This window comes from Saccoglossus kowalevskii, chromosome 16 (assembly GCF_978046115.1).
Source record: "Saccoglossus kowalevskii chromosome 16, keSacKowa6.1, whole genome shotgun sequence".
NCBI lineage: Eukaryota > Metazoa > Hemichordata > Enteropneusta > Harrimaniidae > Saccoglossus > Saccoglossus kowalevskii.
In genome coordinates, this window is record NC_140656.1 from 19,917,565 (window position 1) to 19,935,214 (window position 17,650).

General features: G+C 35.6%; 1 protein-coding gene across 1 annotated transcript; it reads left to right on the forward strand.

The window, feature by feature from the left end:
* The first annotated feature begins 78 nt into the window (after positions 1–78).
* LOC100374123 (THO complex subunit 5 homolog) lies at positions 79–16,512 on the forward strand. Its single transcript, XM_085491188.1, has 16 exons — positions 79–283; positions 2,455–2,595; positions 2,688–2,899; positions 3,297–3,443; positions 7,784–7,898; positions 8,521–8,650; positions 9,346–9,461; positions 10,218–10,317; positions 10,617–10,728; positions 11,587–11,688; positions 12,141–12,355; positions 12,864–12,967; positions 13,180–13,267; positions 13,717–13,832; positions 14,373–14,563; positions 16,234–16,512. The coding sequence occupies exons 1-16, from the start codon at positions 164–166 to the stop codon at positions 16,295–16,297; spliced, it is 2,073 nt and encodes a 690-aa protein (XP_085347314.1). The 5' UTR covers positions 79–163; the 3' UTR covers positions 16,298–16,512.
* Positions 16,513–17,650: the final 1,138 nt, after the last annotated feature.

Below are 17,650 nucleotides of genomic sequence, written 5' to 3' on the forward strand. Positions count from 1 at the left end.
TATAATTATACAAATTGTACATTAGGTAATATTTTGTTTCCGCCTGATATAAATACTATATCAGGGAACGAGGCAGAGTTCAAGGTTCAAAGGGTTTGTCCTCGTTTTCGGAAATAGCGTCAACCAGCGTGTATTACATTTATAACATTATAGATCGGCCAAAATGTCTTCAAGTACATCACTTTCACAGAAAAAAACACGCCGTAGAACAACACGTCCATTAAGCGATGTATCTGTCAGTTCGAAAGATCCCAAGAAAGTAAAATTATCGTCCTATGATAAGGTGGGTACACTCATAGTGTCTGGTAAACTTGCCGATGTTATGGGGACGTAGCGAAGCCCAAGCAACATATGACAATGGGAACTGCTACATGTAAAACTACAGCATACTCGTATGTGTGTGTGTATCACACTGAGATAATATAGTATCCCCGCAGAAATAGTTTTATTTTCTCTCTAAAATGCTGATCGGTGAGTGAAATTTTCTGACACTCACTTCCAAATACAATATTTATATTTATTTACAATACAATATTTATTTTGAATACTATGAGTATGAGGTAATTTTTCTTCATTCATTTCTGTTGGCCTACATACATATATGTCTTGTTCATTTATTTATTTATTTTTCCTACTTGTTTTATATGGACTTTCAAATGTTTGACAGTCTGAAATAAGATAAATAAATTACGAAGATACTGCAAAGTATGCATGAAGAGAGTACAGTACAGTATCGGCCGACGTGCAGCCAAGGTCGATGCGACCACATACTGTCTGAGTGCATACTTTGCAGTATCCTCGTAATAACCTTATTATTATACATCTTTTCCTCCCAGGAATACATCATGGGAATGCCAAAATCTAAAACGTTTAGTACAGATTTAGCAAACTTTTTTGTGTGGGGTCTGGTCAAACTCTGGGGCAGCCATGTTTGTTTGTTATTATTAGAGAACGTTTATGCATGTAATCATTCCATATTTGGAATTTGCATTTCCTAATATAGTAGGATGAAAATACCCAGTGCAATACCGCAAAATTATGGCAGGCTGTAACTTATGGTGTTACGATGACAGATGTATAATAATAGTAGTTACAAATGTACTTAGGACAATGATTACCAATATTATCTGCTATATACAATATTTATTTATTTATTGCGCTGTAATTTATTTTTAGCTGTGGTGTAATCACAGTCCCGCTGTAGATGGATAGTGGGACTGTGGTGTAATAAATGAAATAGTGTGAATAGTTGATATCTTTCTGCTATTTACAAATTCAGTGAGAATTATGTATCTATTTCTGTTATTTGCACCAATGCGATGCAAAGCTCCTGTAAAATGGTAATTATTTACTGGGTTTTAATTTTGCTTATTTCGCTGACTGGAAAATGCACTAAATTAAAACTCAGTGAATATGTAAAATTTAGCACACATTATCTAAATGACAAAACCGTGAATTTAAAACCCACTAAATATGCCTGAAATGGTAAATCAGCAAAATTTATACCCAGTGAAAATTAGTCATTTTACAGTATTCTATTATATGCACAAATATGGTGCGAATAGTCTCTACCGTACCAACAGATAAAGTCACTCACTGACTCATTTTGGAAGTAAATCGGATTAAATCCTAATACTTGAACATGTTTACAACCTGCTCTCAGAAATGACTGGGCTAATTTCAATCAAACTTTGGATGATGAAAATAATGTTGGTTTTCAAATTCTGATTCAGAATGGCTGACTGCCTGCCATATTGTTTTTTCTTCAGGTCTCTTTCTCTGGATTGTATAAAAATTCCAATATGTTAAGACACTTCAATTACCGTACTCGACCGCGTTAGCGTCCATGCCCAGTCAAGCGCCCACCCTCCACTTTTGTGCAATTTTTATATTCGGGGTTACATTCGGCTAAGCGCCCACCCCTTCAAAATGCAACTAATTTAAAACTTGGTCTTTGATAATTACGTAACAAATCTTAGTAATCGTTTTTATATGATACAGCGTGGATATCAACTATCGACCGCTGTGAATATGTTGTGAATGCGCAGACCACGGTAACCGTGCGTAAACTATGCTTTGACAATGACCTGTTGATACAAATAAAAATGCGGTAAATAGTTCATGCCATATTCAGTTTACCTCTCAAAAATGGCTAGTTACCAGTTTTTTGGAAAAAAAACATGTCGTTTCTTCGCTGAATTCAATTCCAACAGATCGTACTTCGACATCGATAATTCACTTCACTGATTTTCCCTCAAAGACGTAATATCTGTCGCATGATGAATCAAAATTTTCATTTTCCCGAGGGGAGTGCTCGGGTAAGCGCCCACCCCTAAAAAAATCGTGATTTTCTGAGTTGAGGCCCCTGGGCGCTAACGCGGTCGAGTACGGTATCGTCATGAACTGTGTCATTCACAATGAAATAAGTTAAAACTTTGTATATGTGGATTATAGGAATTTGTATACAGTGAAGAAAGAGAAGTTGATCAGAGAGATCCAGTAAAAGACCAAGCAATATTTTCAGCTGCTTCAAATGATATCAAGAAATTAATGAAAGAAATTTATGATATGAAGATGAAAGGTGTTAAAGATAATGTAAGTAATTTTCTTTTTAATTTACTGTTATTTTTGTATTTTCATACAAGTTATCTTTAATAAATTTTTTTATTAAATTTATTGTTTTATAGACTGGCGAGATGACGGCAAGACGAATCCAATCATCTTTAAATTTTGTGACTCTTAAGAAATTAAATCGCATTGCACACATACGAAGTAAGAAGTCAAAAGATTCCACACATGAATCCAAACAGAAAGTGGACAGTTTCCATCTACAGTTGCAGAATTTGTTGTATGAAGCGATGCATCTACAGAAAGAAGTTACAAAGTGTTTGGAATTTACGTGAGTATCAATACTAGTAGTTAAAACATCTTTTACATGCTTTATCAAAGTTTCCTAACTTCCTTGTACTTGTAAATCTTGTTTCAGATGAAAAAATTATTTCTGAGAAAATAAGTTTGGTATACTGTAGAATACTTTATTTTCGCTTGGAATTTATTTTCGCTGAAGGAATAATTCCGTGAAAATAAAATTCAACGAATATACTTTTTTTCCTATATTTCACATTAAACTCATCAAAAATCAGTGAAAATAAGTTCCACACAAAACGCCCACTAAGCCTTTTCAGCGAAAATTAATTCCAGTGAAAATAAAGTATTCCACAGTATATAAAACTGTTAGGTAAGCTCTCATGCTATATTAAATTTTAATTTATTTGATCTTTTTTCTTTGCTTACAGTTCTATGGATGAAGATATAGATCTTGTTGATGTGTCAGACTTCTATGAAAAGGCACCGGGAGAAATATCTAAACCTGAAAAAACAAACCGAGATCCTCATCAGTTGAGATTAGCCAGATTAGATTGGGAACTTGAACAGAGAAAAAGGTAAATTGAATGTCTTGTTATTGTTTCTCAAAGTTGTCAATGGAGGGCGCCAGTTATGTGATTGTCATGGGTTTATGTAATGTTATTTTCTTTTTTGACTCCCATGTGCGAAGCACAAAATGGGAGTCTTTGCAGTTAGTGTGTCTGTATGTGTGTGTGTATGTGTGTATGTGTGTGTGTATGTGTGTATGTGTGTCCGACTGTTCCACTGCTATCTCAAGAACCATACATCAGTTTTTGATGAAACTTGGTGCATAGATGCTCTGGGCCAATGCGCAGATTTGATTAGGTTTTGGTAAAAATCCATGCTCGTTAATTACCTAATTTGCATGATAATTAGCTAATTTTTAGCTGTTCTATGACTGTTCCATTGATATCTAAAGAACCACTCATTGGATTTTGATGAAACTTGGTACATAGATGCTCTGAACATATGCGCAGATTTCATTAGTTTTTGGTAAAAATCCGTGCATATTAATTACCTAATTTGCATGATAATTAGCTATTTTTTAGTGGTTCCATGACTGTTCCACTGATATCTAAACAACCACTCATTGGATTTTGATGAAACTTGGTACATAGATTTTCTGAACTAATGCTAGGTTTTGATTAGTTTTTGGTAATAATCCGTGGATACTAATTACCTAATTTGCATAATGATTAGTCAATTTTCGGTTTTTCCACTGATATCTCAAGTACTAATCATCACATTTCAATGAAACTTGGTACATAGATGTCATATGACACTGCACAGACCTGATAGTTTTTATGGTAATATCAGTACATGTAATTACCTAATTTGCATAATTAATTAATTTTCAGCTTTTGATATAAGTAGTGAGCATTACATTTCAATGAAACTTGGTACTTACATACTCAAGGACTATGCAGAGATTGATTGTTTCGGATAAATATTTGTGCATATTAATCACCTAATTTGCATAATTAGTTACTTGTCAGCTTTTCCACGGGTATCTCAAGTACTAATCATCGCATTTCAATGAAACTTGGTTCATAGATCCTTTAGGACTATGCAGAGACCTGATTAGTTTCAGGGTAAATAATTGTGCATATTAATTACCTAATTTGCATAATTAATTTTCAGCTTTTCTACTGATATCTAAAGTACTAATCATCACATTTCAATGAATCTAAAATTATGCAGAGACCCAATTAGTTTTTGGTAAATATTTGTGCATATTAATCACCTAATTTGCATAATTAACAAATTTCCAACTTTCACACTGATATCTCAGGTACTACCATAAAAACCCTCAAATAAGAGCCACTTTGTAACACTTTCATTTCTGGGTGGTGCTTATTTGAGGTAACATGTTGACAACCCTGTAGCCAGTGGCTCTTAAACCAGGGTCATCAAACTTTTTCATTGTGAAATAGGGAAGGGGATAGGCAAACACACACACAACCAAAACAGACAAGTAATTATTAATGATGTATCATTGCAATTAATTTATTCTGTAAAAATACTGTTATGGGAATAACAAATGTCAAATAAATACGACGATTCGACGTTTCATCGACAATGTGTAGCAATGCCTGAAGTCACGTTTCACTGACAATGCGTAGCGATGCCTGAAGTCGGATTTTGTAGCACTCTCAGTGTCTGACCCAACACTCAAATCACTTGTACAATTGTTTACCAAGTTTGGTACGGCAAACTTTTTTCTTGAAAACTGGGAATAACTTGCGTGGCTGTGGCTGGCGTGGTGGTTGATTTGGTGACAATATAAAATAGTTTCGGATAGAATTGATCTGATCAGCAGCGACAGGAGAGGACATACTTGCAAAGGAAGCATGGAACGAATGATAAAAATGATGCCCAATCACTTGTATTTATGGCAAAAACAATAAATAAAAACACGTTTTTCTATAGATTTGTACAGCTTGGGTACTTGGGCATTGTTTTAATTGCGCTAGACGTCTGACAGTACAGCTTTGGTTTATATTTCCTGTTTCATAATCAAGCCAGCTTATAATGATATTCACGTACTTCACAGTCCACGCAAACAGGGTCAAACTATAGCCCCACCCCTATATAACCAAATACGAAACGATACCGAGAAAGTAACAATTACATGTATTAAAAATAATTTCCTGTGACCAATCGGAGAGACGAAATCATTCACGAAAGCCCAGGCCTGTTACAAGGCATTTTCTGATTGGTACAAGTTCAGATTATTTTCAATTCTCACAAATAGCTAATTTAAATATTTGGGTCAGGCGGGTCACGTAGACTTCACTTTGCTGTAAGACAAGTTGATCGCACAAGTTTGTGGAACTAATCCATTCGACTTCAATTTTGATTATTTTCGGCAAGAGAGTCCTCTCCAAACTAATGCCAGTTATTTTGTTACTTCCCTGAACATTTTGTCTCGAATCATCCAAAAACGAACGTCTCAAATAAAATGCAAAAAATAACCCAAAATCACGATCAGCGAGAGTGGGCTGCGTAATCATTACATTCTCACAGTCGGAGCTACGTCACGATCCCTCAAACGTTGCCAGGACCGGATTAACACCTCTGTTTTCCCCCACGCTAACCAAATTCCCCCCACGCTAAGGAAAAAATCTTTTGTTTTCTGCTGACTTCCTGTTCCGGTCCGTCTGTGAGAATGTATTTTCGATACCTCCGATTTTCCGATAAAGGCGTTCTAAAATCGTGACGTTCTTTACTTGGTTATAAAGACAACATTGACAATGAATATCTCAACGTGTCCTTCGGTGTTTCGGCAAAAAACATACTAGTAGTTACTACTGAATAGTTTGTGAATTGGTCGATTGTGTGTCAGAAATATAAAATGGACAAGTTGACAGTCACATTCACGCTCTCAGTGCATTTCTTTCGTCTATCATTCTTCCGTTCTCAATTACACAGGACATCAGGCAAGTTATGGGGATAATCTTTATTTGTCTCACACCTTCTGTGGGGCAATAAACAATGCAGGTGGAAGTGAGGCATGACAAGCTCGGTGTCTGCCTAATTGTAAACAACCGGGCGGTTGGCGCTTATTTCAGGGTTCTTATTGACAAAACCACTCAACTCTTGGTGGCTCTTAATGGAGGGTCAAATGTAACAAATTTTCACTGAGTGGCTCTTAATTGAGGGTGGCGCTTATTTGCGGGTTTTTACAGTAATCATCACATATCAATGAATGTTTATACATGGATGCTGTAGGACAATAGACAGACCTGGATAATTGTGGGTTAAAATCTGTACATATTAATTACCCAATTTTCATAATTAACCAATTTTAAGCTTTCACACTGATATCTAAAGTACTAATTTCCATTTTAATGAAACTTAGTACAAAGATGCTCTAGGACAATGTACAAACCTAATTAGTTTGGGGTAAAACTCTGTTCATATTATTTCCCCAATTAGCATAATAATTCATAATTTTTTGGTTCTAATCACATTTCAATTAAACTTGGTACATAGAGTTTTTGTTACATTGCGCAGACCTCATTAGTTTACAATCAAATCTGTTCATGTTAATTTTCTGATTTGCATAATTAGTTTTCAGCTAAGTAATTTCAAATTATATTTAATGTGTCTCCAATACTCTCAGCACATGGGAGTTCTTTCTAAGCTTTCTTTGATTTTACATTGCCTACCCTCTGTATTCCTCAGATGCCTTCGCAGAGTAACAAAATAAAAATTATGAATTTAGCTCTAATTAAACAGTGTCCACAAAGGCTTTCTGATAGTTGGCTGGTAGTGTTTTTCTTGAATTTCACAACAACTCTGGGTGGTGATGTAGCTGCTACAAAAAATAAAACAATTCAGTATAGTCTATTTTGTTTTGACAAATGTTGTTATACTCTATGGGCAAATCATCTTGTATATTTGCTACATGCATGCATTAAATGATTGTAGATTTTAAGAATCACTGACTGCAAATTACAATTGTATCCATTTCTTTAGTATATGCAAATGATATGCTAATTAGTATACAGATTTATGCAAATTAGTGGAAAAGAACACTGGAAAGGTTGCAGTATTTATATATTTAAATGTAATTGGGAGAAAAATAGCCATATTTAGGTATTCTAAACCCATGTAGGTTTGGTTTGCATTTTGTGGCTAATAATGAAATTATATTTTGGATGCAATGGTAAAAGGATGAATTTTCTTATTTTTTTGAATATCAAGGTAGACTTTTATCACCTTTCACAAAATACTTTTGTTTTCAAATATTTTGTTCAAGACCTGTTAAAAATGTAAATTTTGTCCATTCAATTCAAAATTAACAAAATAATTATAGACAAGAACATAAAATCGTCTCTAAATGGTTGATAATATATACATTTTCCCCAAGGTTGGCTGAGAAATGCAAAGAACTTGAAACCAGTAAGAATATAATATCTAAAGAGATACAGACAAAAAGAGATTATTTGGATAGTTTACAACCTAAACTGAATGATGTACTTCAGGTAAGTAAAACATCACACCGCCCTCTCATAACTACACCAAGTCTGTCATCCTGGAATATCATACATCTCTCTTATGTAATTATCCATAGTTGCTGCTTCAAATACATTGTAAATGGATTGCTGGTCAAGTAGGACTATGGAGTTTGAATGGGTTTGAATCTTTTCACCACCAACAGTAAAAAGGCTTTTTCATCTGAGGAGGAATCTCAAACACCCAACGAGAATGCTTCCCAAGGCTTCACTAAGCTTCTACGACTTGAAATTAACCTGGGCTACCAGTTTCAATGAGCTTGTTAGTTGCATAGTAATATCGACTAGTCAATCTGGTTTAGTTGGTACTTACAGCTGTGCCAAGTAGTTGAAATAGAAATAAATATATGTTATTTTGCTCAATTTGTGTTGAACTTAATTTTGCAAAATAGTGGCTCAGAACAAAATTCGATAGACTGCTAATTTTGAGTTCTGCATTCCTATCTCTTCATTGTCAAATAAATATTTCTCTGTTAGAGGTACATTCACAGATTTAAATATCATGTACATGTATGTAGTAGATGATTTATGTAATTATGCTTCATTTTATAATGGTATGATTTGATCCCTGATCTTTATGTTTTGTCCACAGGCTACAGTTCCCTTACAAATGTTGTCTATGCCATTTGAAGCAATCAGGTTACAGCACAAGACTGCCAGGCATTTAACAAGACCACTATACATATTATATGTCCAAGCTAATGCTTATCATGAGGCGTGTGGTAAGTGGAAAATTGATTGTCAGATTTTAGTTTCCATGAACTTTCACAAAAATATACTTGTAATGTATATGTACATGCCCCAATTACATGTAGACGTGTACAAAGACAAAACATATCGTAATGGACTTTATTTAGGCATGTCAAGATACCATACCATTCATGGATCGACATGCCAATTATGAGGCAATGAGTTCACTGTATGTGACACTGTAATATCAACTGAAAGAACATGAGAAATTTTTACTAAATAGTAAAATGATTATACAGCTGTGTGATATTTTAGTGTGAAAACCTTTAGTATGTACCGGTAATGTTAGTGCTTTCACTTTTCTCCCCTTGATTGACCTATTCTGTGGCACAGCATTTTATTAATCCATTTTTTTTTTTAAATGGCCGACTTAGATTTTGAGTGCTAAAATTCTAGTATTTGCTTTATTGCTCAAAAATGCACAGCAGCAAGTGAATTTTTACCATAATCCAATTTTGTTTGGCTGCATGATACCAGTACAATGAATTACATTGTACATGTATATAACATAATTGTATTCGGTTATATTATGTTGCTTTAAAGAATTTCACCATTCCCACCATCCCACAAGGATAGGCACAAAAATCTAGAAAAATCAGCATTATGGTGATGTAATTTCTTAATGTTTCAGTTATTTTTCCGTTGAAAAATTTGTTGTGTATTCCAGATGCTGATTTGACAGTGAGTATTGTAGGTGATATAGATACAACATTACAAGATGACGGCAATAGTAGTGCTGTGGAAGATGACAGTGATTCAGATGATGAGGCAATTACTGAATCAGTAAGTTATACTAACATCAAACAGTCTATCTGTATAAATTTTCTAATATTATATTAGTGCCCTCATTTTTTTTTGAAAGTAAATGTATGACATAGATTTATAAAATGGTATGCAACTTTCATACCCAGCCTTTAAAAGTGTTCTAATTTTGCATGCATTAATCAGACATAGTTCCAACCAATAGCGTCACAGAACTCAGTGGGTGCTTGGAAACGTTTGATTGCTTACACAAAAATGAACGAGAGTATAATTTGCCACATTCAAAATAATAAAACACATGTATACGTGCTTTGTGAATGAGGAAGGACACTACCAAAAGTTTTTCCGTTAACTCACTTATTTGCATTTGGATTTCTAGAAATGTAGGTTTTACTTGTGAAATTGTATCATATTGCAATTCACATCACTTGCGCATAAATTCACTACGTTCAATTACCCACCATAGACTCCGGTCAGTCAAAATGACTATTTTGAGCTGTAGGCATTAATCTGCGATTCAGCCAATGATGGTGGGTATGAGCTATGTGAATAGGCGGGTTCCGAGAACTCTCTGCCTAAATTTGCTTGTGATCTTTATTGCCAATCACATCCTTGCATATCATCATCTTATAAATCTCAGGTATTGATAATATACTTGTTACTAGTATTCACACTGTCTAATTGACATGTCATGCAATTAAAGAAATTTACTAATATTCAACATATGCAACATTTGAAATTGTACATGTAAATCATTCTGTTATATTTGTTCAACAGAAAAGAAGGCGGCGTAAAACTGTTGACCTCTTAACAGAGAAGCGAAAAAGAGTTCTTAGAAAGCATCCCTTAGCAGTTGTATTAAAGATCAAATGTGAAGGTATGAATGTCATTCCTATGGTAATTGTGGCAGTGTTGAAATATCTCTACAGACACTGCAAGATGCATGTCATGTTTGTGTTTTCGGTTGCCCCATTTATGTGTTTTCATCCTGTTAACCTTTCTAATGTACTTCATGGACCAGTAAAATTAGTTTTTGAAAATTTAAGAAAAATGCACAACAGAAACTACTACAGTTCCAATGACCGTTTTCATTCATATTTGATGATTGGTAGACTGTTCAGCAGTTATAAATACTTTCTAAACATACTAACTCCACCTAACTGTCTTTCTTTGCAGATGGATCAGTTCTTAGTTTGTGTTTTAGTTACTTATCAGTTTTACAAATAGTTACAGTGGGTGTGCAATTGACACCCGCTATGGACTCTGTAATCACCACATTTAGTGCAGGGTAAGTTGTAAATTATGCTATTGGTACTCAACAGAGGGAGATTTGAAAGATGACTCTTGACGTGAACTCAGTAAATGACCAATTTATTGCGTTTTAACAATATTAAAAACAAAGTATGCAATTATACATTAATATGTTTTCATTTATGTTGTTTTTCTTGTATATTTATTTTGATGTAAACACTACATTGACAGAGACACTGTTTATGTAAACACTATGTTTACGTAGACACTACATTGACCTAGACTATTGATAACTACATTGATAACTATGTGTTGATAAACACTATGTTGACCTAAACACACTATGTTGACCTAAACACTATGTTGACCTAAACACACTATGTTGACCTAAACACTATATTGACCTAAACACTATGTTGATCTTAATACTGTTGATCTAAACATTATGTTGATCTAAACATTATGTTGACCTAAACACTATGTTGATCTAAACACTGTTGATCTGAACATTATGTTGACCTTAACGCTATGTTGATCTAAACACTATGTTGACCTAAACACCATGTTGACCGAAACACCATGTTGACCGAAACACCATGTTGACCGAAACACCATGTTGACTGAAACACCATGTTGACCGAAACACCATGTTGACCGAAACACCATGTTGATCTAAACACCATGTTGATCTAAACACCATGTTGATCTAAACACTATGTTGACCTACAAACCATGTTGACCTACAAACCATGTTGACCTAAACACCATGTTGACCGAAACACTATGTTGATCTGAACACTATGTTGACCAAAACACTATCTTGACCTAAGCACTAAGTTGTCAAATTAGCTCCTCTGAATTGTACTAATTCCAGATGATATTCTTTACATTGTAGAGACTTACTGTCTCCAAACAGCTTGTTGTCTTGTCTTTTCCCTGGTGACTATGGTAACGACACTCCCAATCCAGCCAATCATTTCCAGTTGAGCAAGCTTGGGTAAGTTTTCTAAGGAGATAACCTGAACCAGCATCTTCTATTTCTAGTATTTGAATGCTTCACTTTTTTAGTAAATGGTTTTATTAAGTACTCAATTAGATGAAATAGTCTGGGGCTAAGTCTCACTCTACTGGCATCTTCTCACTATGTCTCAGCTAATTTTGTTCATAGCTGGTCACTAGTAACATAGATTTTGTAACGCACATATTTTACTGCAATTAGGATTTCTGCAATTTTAATCAAATCTCAAAAGTGTAAAAATATGATTTTTAAAAAGCATTTGTTTAGGAGGGTATATTTTATTTCCATATTGCAATTCCCATCATTATCTTCAGCACACAAATGCATTAGCTTCCTTTACTTTTCTGACTTTAGTCAGTATTGAAAGGAGTACACTGTAACTATATATAGTTGCCAATGGTTTGCTTTTTTTTTTTTTTTTTTTTTCCCAGAATGGATACATTTGGTGCATACATCACAGAAGTTGGTCATCCCTACAAATGGGTACAAAGGATATGTGGTCTTGAATTTTTAGAGAATAGTAAGGAGTTAAGAGACCCTAAAGCCAAGTCGTCTGTCAGTTCTAGTCACATAGAAACTATTACTAAGGCACTACGAAACAGAATTGTTGCTAGATTAGCTTTACAGAAACAGCTGGCATCCTTGGGTAAGATTTAATTTGTTTATGTGATGATTATATTAATGTTAATTAATCAAGTAAACTGCTATATACTGAAGTATTATTACTGGTGTATTACCAGCTTATAATCTACCAATACCAAACTGCATTGCGTTCAAGACATCTGGATATTATGACGTTTTTGTTTTAAATTGGCAGGATTATTACAGTAATTTGTAATTTGCATAACAATGTAATATGTTAATTGCATATATTGTAGTAATTGTTATGCTAAATTGGCTTTATTTTTTTATCCAAAATAAAGAATTGGGAGACCTCTAACTCTATAATGCCTTGGGGAGAACCCTGTTAGTACCAATGTTTCTTTGGCATGTTTGTAATCATCTGCTTTCCGGCAGTTTCATATTACTGAAATTTAAGTAACTGATAATCTGTGTTTGGCACCATTATGATAATTTTAAACTTCTTTTCTGCGAGTACCTAATACTATTTCAACAGCGAGAATAACCATTGAAATAACTATGCTCAAATGTAGATCGTCATAGCATTCCTGTACCAAGTGATTGTCAGAGTTTATTCCCAGCTAAATTGGAAGGCAAGTTCACAGGTTGGAAGTCCTTGACATACGATGATTACATGGTGAGTCAGGAAAGATAATGTATTCATTTTCCGAAGGGATGGTTTGTGTCTCATACCATTCATAGCCATGTTTTCTTGTCATCAGTGTCTTATTTTGATAATCAGGCTTTTATATTGGATTTAACTGGTACCAAAAATATTCCAAGAATAACACGCTGCCCAAGATATCCTGTCAGGGAAAATCCTCATGTTACGTTTCATCTTTTTTGTAGACACTGTTGTACACTCAAGACACATTGGAAGCTGAGTTAGTGAATGAAACAGACATTATGTTTCTTGCAGTGTTTGAGAGAGGGTCTGGTGAGTCTCAATGTGTTTATTTCTTGATATTAAGCGATGTGTGTGCATCAGTGTTTGGTCCACTATGCACTTTTGACTTTGTTTGTTTTTGATGCATTGGCAAAGCTTGTTACAGAGACTTTGTCCCATCTAATAGGAATGCTTGTTAATGTTTCCCATCCAATAGAAATGCTTGTTACAAAGACTTTGTCCTATCCAATAGGAATGCTTGTTACAGAAGATGTTCTCATTCAGTGAAACTACTTGTGGATAATACAAAGTTGAATTTTTGAACATAATTACGAACTACTGGTACATTTTCAACTATGAACCAAACAGGCATATATTGTGTCATTACTTATAGAATTATTTTAAGTTGTGAAAATATACATCATTTTACATTGGTAGTGAAAAGAATTCATCTGAATTCATTCTCTTGCTATATTTCACTTGGTGTTTGTTCTTTGTAGCTAAACTAAATGCAGCTATAGCAGTGCATCCCAATTATCCATCCACGCCTCCTCTGTTTAGAGTTAATATATCCTGGAGAGGTGTGCATCATGCTGTTAATGATCACAGTATCCGGGTAAGTGCAAATCATGATAAATATCACATCATGCAATGAAAACAATAGAATCTAGCTGTTCGTAAAATAAAAACCTGTACGAATGTGTTCCAAAGTGTAATGGACACATTCAAATGTATTATGAACGTCTTCCTTATTTAGAAAAGATGTGTCATATTTACGTCATATTCAAATGCTGCTCTTTGTATACAGTTTACTCAGAAACCATGTAGTGTATGACAGAAATAGAACCCTGTCACAGAATACAATCGACCAACCCTGCACAAATCTTGGAATTTTCTGTCAATTCTGGCTGCTATATTTTGTTAAATTATTACTGCATGCAAGAATAGACTTAATAGGGTAATCATGAGAATACTGCAAAGTTTGAACTTGGTGTTACAGGATCACATTCATGTCTGCTGTGTTTTGGTTGTAGTATTCCCATAATACCTCTTGCTGCCAGTAATTACTGTAACTTGTTCCCTAATAAGTGTGTATGTAGTTAGCATGCATTAATGTTATTATTATTATTATTGAAATAAAATTTATTTTATTCAGATGATGGAGAATGAAGTCAACGTTCATTTTGATGAGTTCAGTGAACATGGAGCATATGATTATTTATTGACCAATCAGCTGCAGCGTTTGATGATGTGTTTCGATGTGTATTTGGAAGCAGAATCAGCTTTTGGCACCTCAGCTGCACCAGTAGAATTTGCGAAAGAGAAGGTGATGCCGAGACTGTCTAGGTATGTAAGAGAAGGTGATGCCGAGACTGTCTAGGTATGTAAGAGAAGGTGATGCCGAGACTGTCTAGGTATGTAAGAGAAGGTGATGCCGAGACTGTCTAGGTATGTAAGAGAAGGTGATGCCGAGACTGTCTAGGTATGTAAGAGAAGGTGATGCCGAGACTGTCTAGGTATGTAAGAGAAGGTGATGCCAAGACTGTCTAGGTATGTAAGAGAAGGTGATGCCGAGACTGTCTAGGTATGTAAGAGAAGGTGATGCCGAGACTGTCTAGGTATGTAAGAGAAGGTGATGCCGAGACTGTCTAGGTATGTAAGAGAAGGTGATGCCGAGACTGTCTGGGTATGTAAGAGAAGGTGATGCCGAGACTGTCTAGGTTTGTAAGAGAAGGTGATGCCGAGACTGTCTAGGCATGTAAGAGAAGGTGATGCCAAGACTGTCTAGGTATGTAAGAGAAGGTGATGCCGAGATCGTCTAGGTATGTAAGAGAAGGTGATGCCAAGACTGTCTAGGTATGTAAGAGAAGGTGATGCCAAGACTGTCTAGGTATGTAAGAGAAGGTGATGCCAAGACTGTCTAGGTATGTAAGAGAAGGTGATGCCGAGACTTTCTAGGTATGTAAGAGAAGGTGATGCCGAGACTTTCTAGGTATGTAAGAGAAGGTGATGCCGAGACTGTCTAGGTATGTAAGAGAAGGTGATACAGAGACTGTCTAGGTATGTAAGAGAAGGTGATGCCGAGACTGTCTAGGTATGTAAGTAAAGGTAATGCAGAGACTGTCTAGGTGTGTAAGAGAAGGTGATGCCGAGACTGTCTAGGTATGTAAGAGAAGGTGATGCCGAGACTGTCTAGGTATGTAAGAGAAGGTGATGCCGAGACTGTCTAGGTATGTAAAAGAAGGTGATGCCGAGACTGTCTAGGTATGTACGAAAAGGTGATGCCGAGACCGTCTAGGTATGTAAGAGAAGGTGATGCCGAGACTGTCTAGGTATGTAAGAGAAGGTAATGCCGAGACTGTCTAGGTATGTAAGAGAAGGTGATGCCGAGACTGTCTAGGTATGTAAGAGAAGGTGATGCCGAGACTGTCTAGGTATGTAAGAGAAGGTGATGCCGAGACCGTCTAGGTATGTAAGAGAAGGTGATGCCGAGACTGTCTAGGTATGTAAGAGAAGGTGATACAGAGACTGTCTAGGTATGTAAGTAAAGGTAATGCAGAGACTGTCTAGGTATGTAAGAGAAGGTGATGCCGAGACCGTCTAGGTATGTAAGAGAAGGTGATGCCGAGACTGTCTAGGTATGTAAGAGAAGGTGATGCCGAGACTGTCTAGGTATGTAAGAGAAGGTGATGCAGAGACTGTCTAGGTATGTAAGAGAAGGTGATGCTGAGACCGTCTAGGTATGTAAGAGAAGGTGATGTCGAGACTGTCTAGGTATGTTAGAGAAAGTGGTGCAGAGACTGTCTAGGTATGTAAAAGAAGATGATGCAGAGACTGTCTAGGCATGTACGAGAAGGTGATGCCAAAACTGTCTAGATATGTAAGAGACTGTCCAGGTGGATGTGTGGTCTTATTTAGGGAGAAGTGCATATCAGCCATGTTCATTATTGTATTTCTTATTTGTTACTCACTTTGTCACTGTTATTTGTAATAGTTGTTGTCTCTATTCATTTCAGGGGACCGCATCGTGCCAAGCCATTCAAATACAACCCACAGCATGGATTCTTCAGTCACAGATGAATCTTAATTTGCTATATGATCAGCTGGTTTAATTTGTTGACAGTTCTGTCACATGTCAACAAGTTTGTTAGCGATGTATGGATGAAACTTTTTTTAAATTTATTTGTTGTGACCCGGGGATTTAAAAAAAAATACTACTCTGCTATGTACTGGTAATTATCTATTCTCTAGGCGGAGCTGCATCACAGAATGTTCTATGTACCACTGTGCCCAATATTTATTTGGGCGCTGCAGGCAGAGCTAGTGAAAACTGCTAAAGTTGAGAAAACAGCATAAACTCAACTATGAGACAATCCAGAACAACCTAATTTATATATGTTGCACATGTAGGGGTAGTCGTGTTAACTGTTTAGGAGAGTCTCGACAACTAACCCAAATGACAGTGTCCGACCAATAGTGGTTGCCAGGCAGTGAAAATGCCCAGATGACCACCCCAAAAATAGCATCTACTCCCGATTGTAGTCCTTCATCTCTAAAATATGTTTTGTCCTTGTTAGACAAAGCTTTTCATTTCATCGACTATTGAGCGACTCTCAGCCCCTTTTCCAGAAATACATCCAAAATCAACATTTGAACATATCATTTGGTTCGTCCCACATTCCTTCACTTAGAATTTATTGCTGTCTATATCCAATTCGATATGGTAGCCCTGAGATTGAGGCTTGACTCGGTGAAACGTCCATGTCCTGGGCTTTGGTAAAGAACTCAATGCTGGCCAAGGGTAAAAATATGCTTTACTTTACCACTTCTGTTATTTGATCAATTAAAATATCTAGATATTTTTACAAAGTTATGTATAAAATAGCTGACATGAATAAATACTCTATTCAGTAACTAATTGTATTCTCTTTTGTTGAAAAAAAAAATTATGATTTGTTTAACATCCATCAGTCTCAGTACAACCAGTGACTACTATTCTTGCTAAAGTCAACATGCATGCTTATTAAACAATGGTACCGGTATGTACTTACATTTGTAATCATGGGGCACATGCCTTCTCAGCTCAATCAGTAGAGTGACCTGGCTGATAAAAGAAACCAGGGTTTGGCAGTAGAAATTATCCTCTGTCTAAAACTAGTAGACAATTTTAGGAGTATTGGAGGGATTTCCAAAATTCCCTCAGTGTACTGCGGAATACAATGCATCATGGCATCCAAAATTAATGATTGGAATCATTCGTTTAACTGAAGTAACAGAAGGAATTTTACAATAATGTATAGTTTATTATGAAATGAAAATGTACAATTTAGAGAGGACTAAAAAAAGATGACAATATCAAATTAAAATGCAAATACAATGCAAGTACATCCTGTGGCCATTAGTAATGATAAACAAATAACATGGTAAATGAGG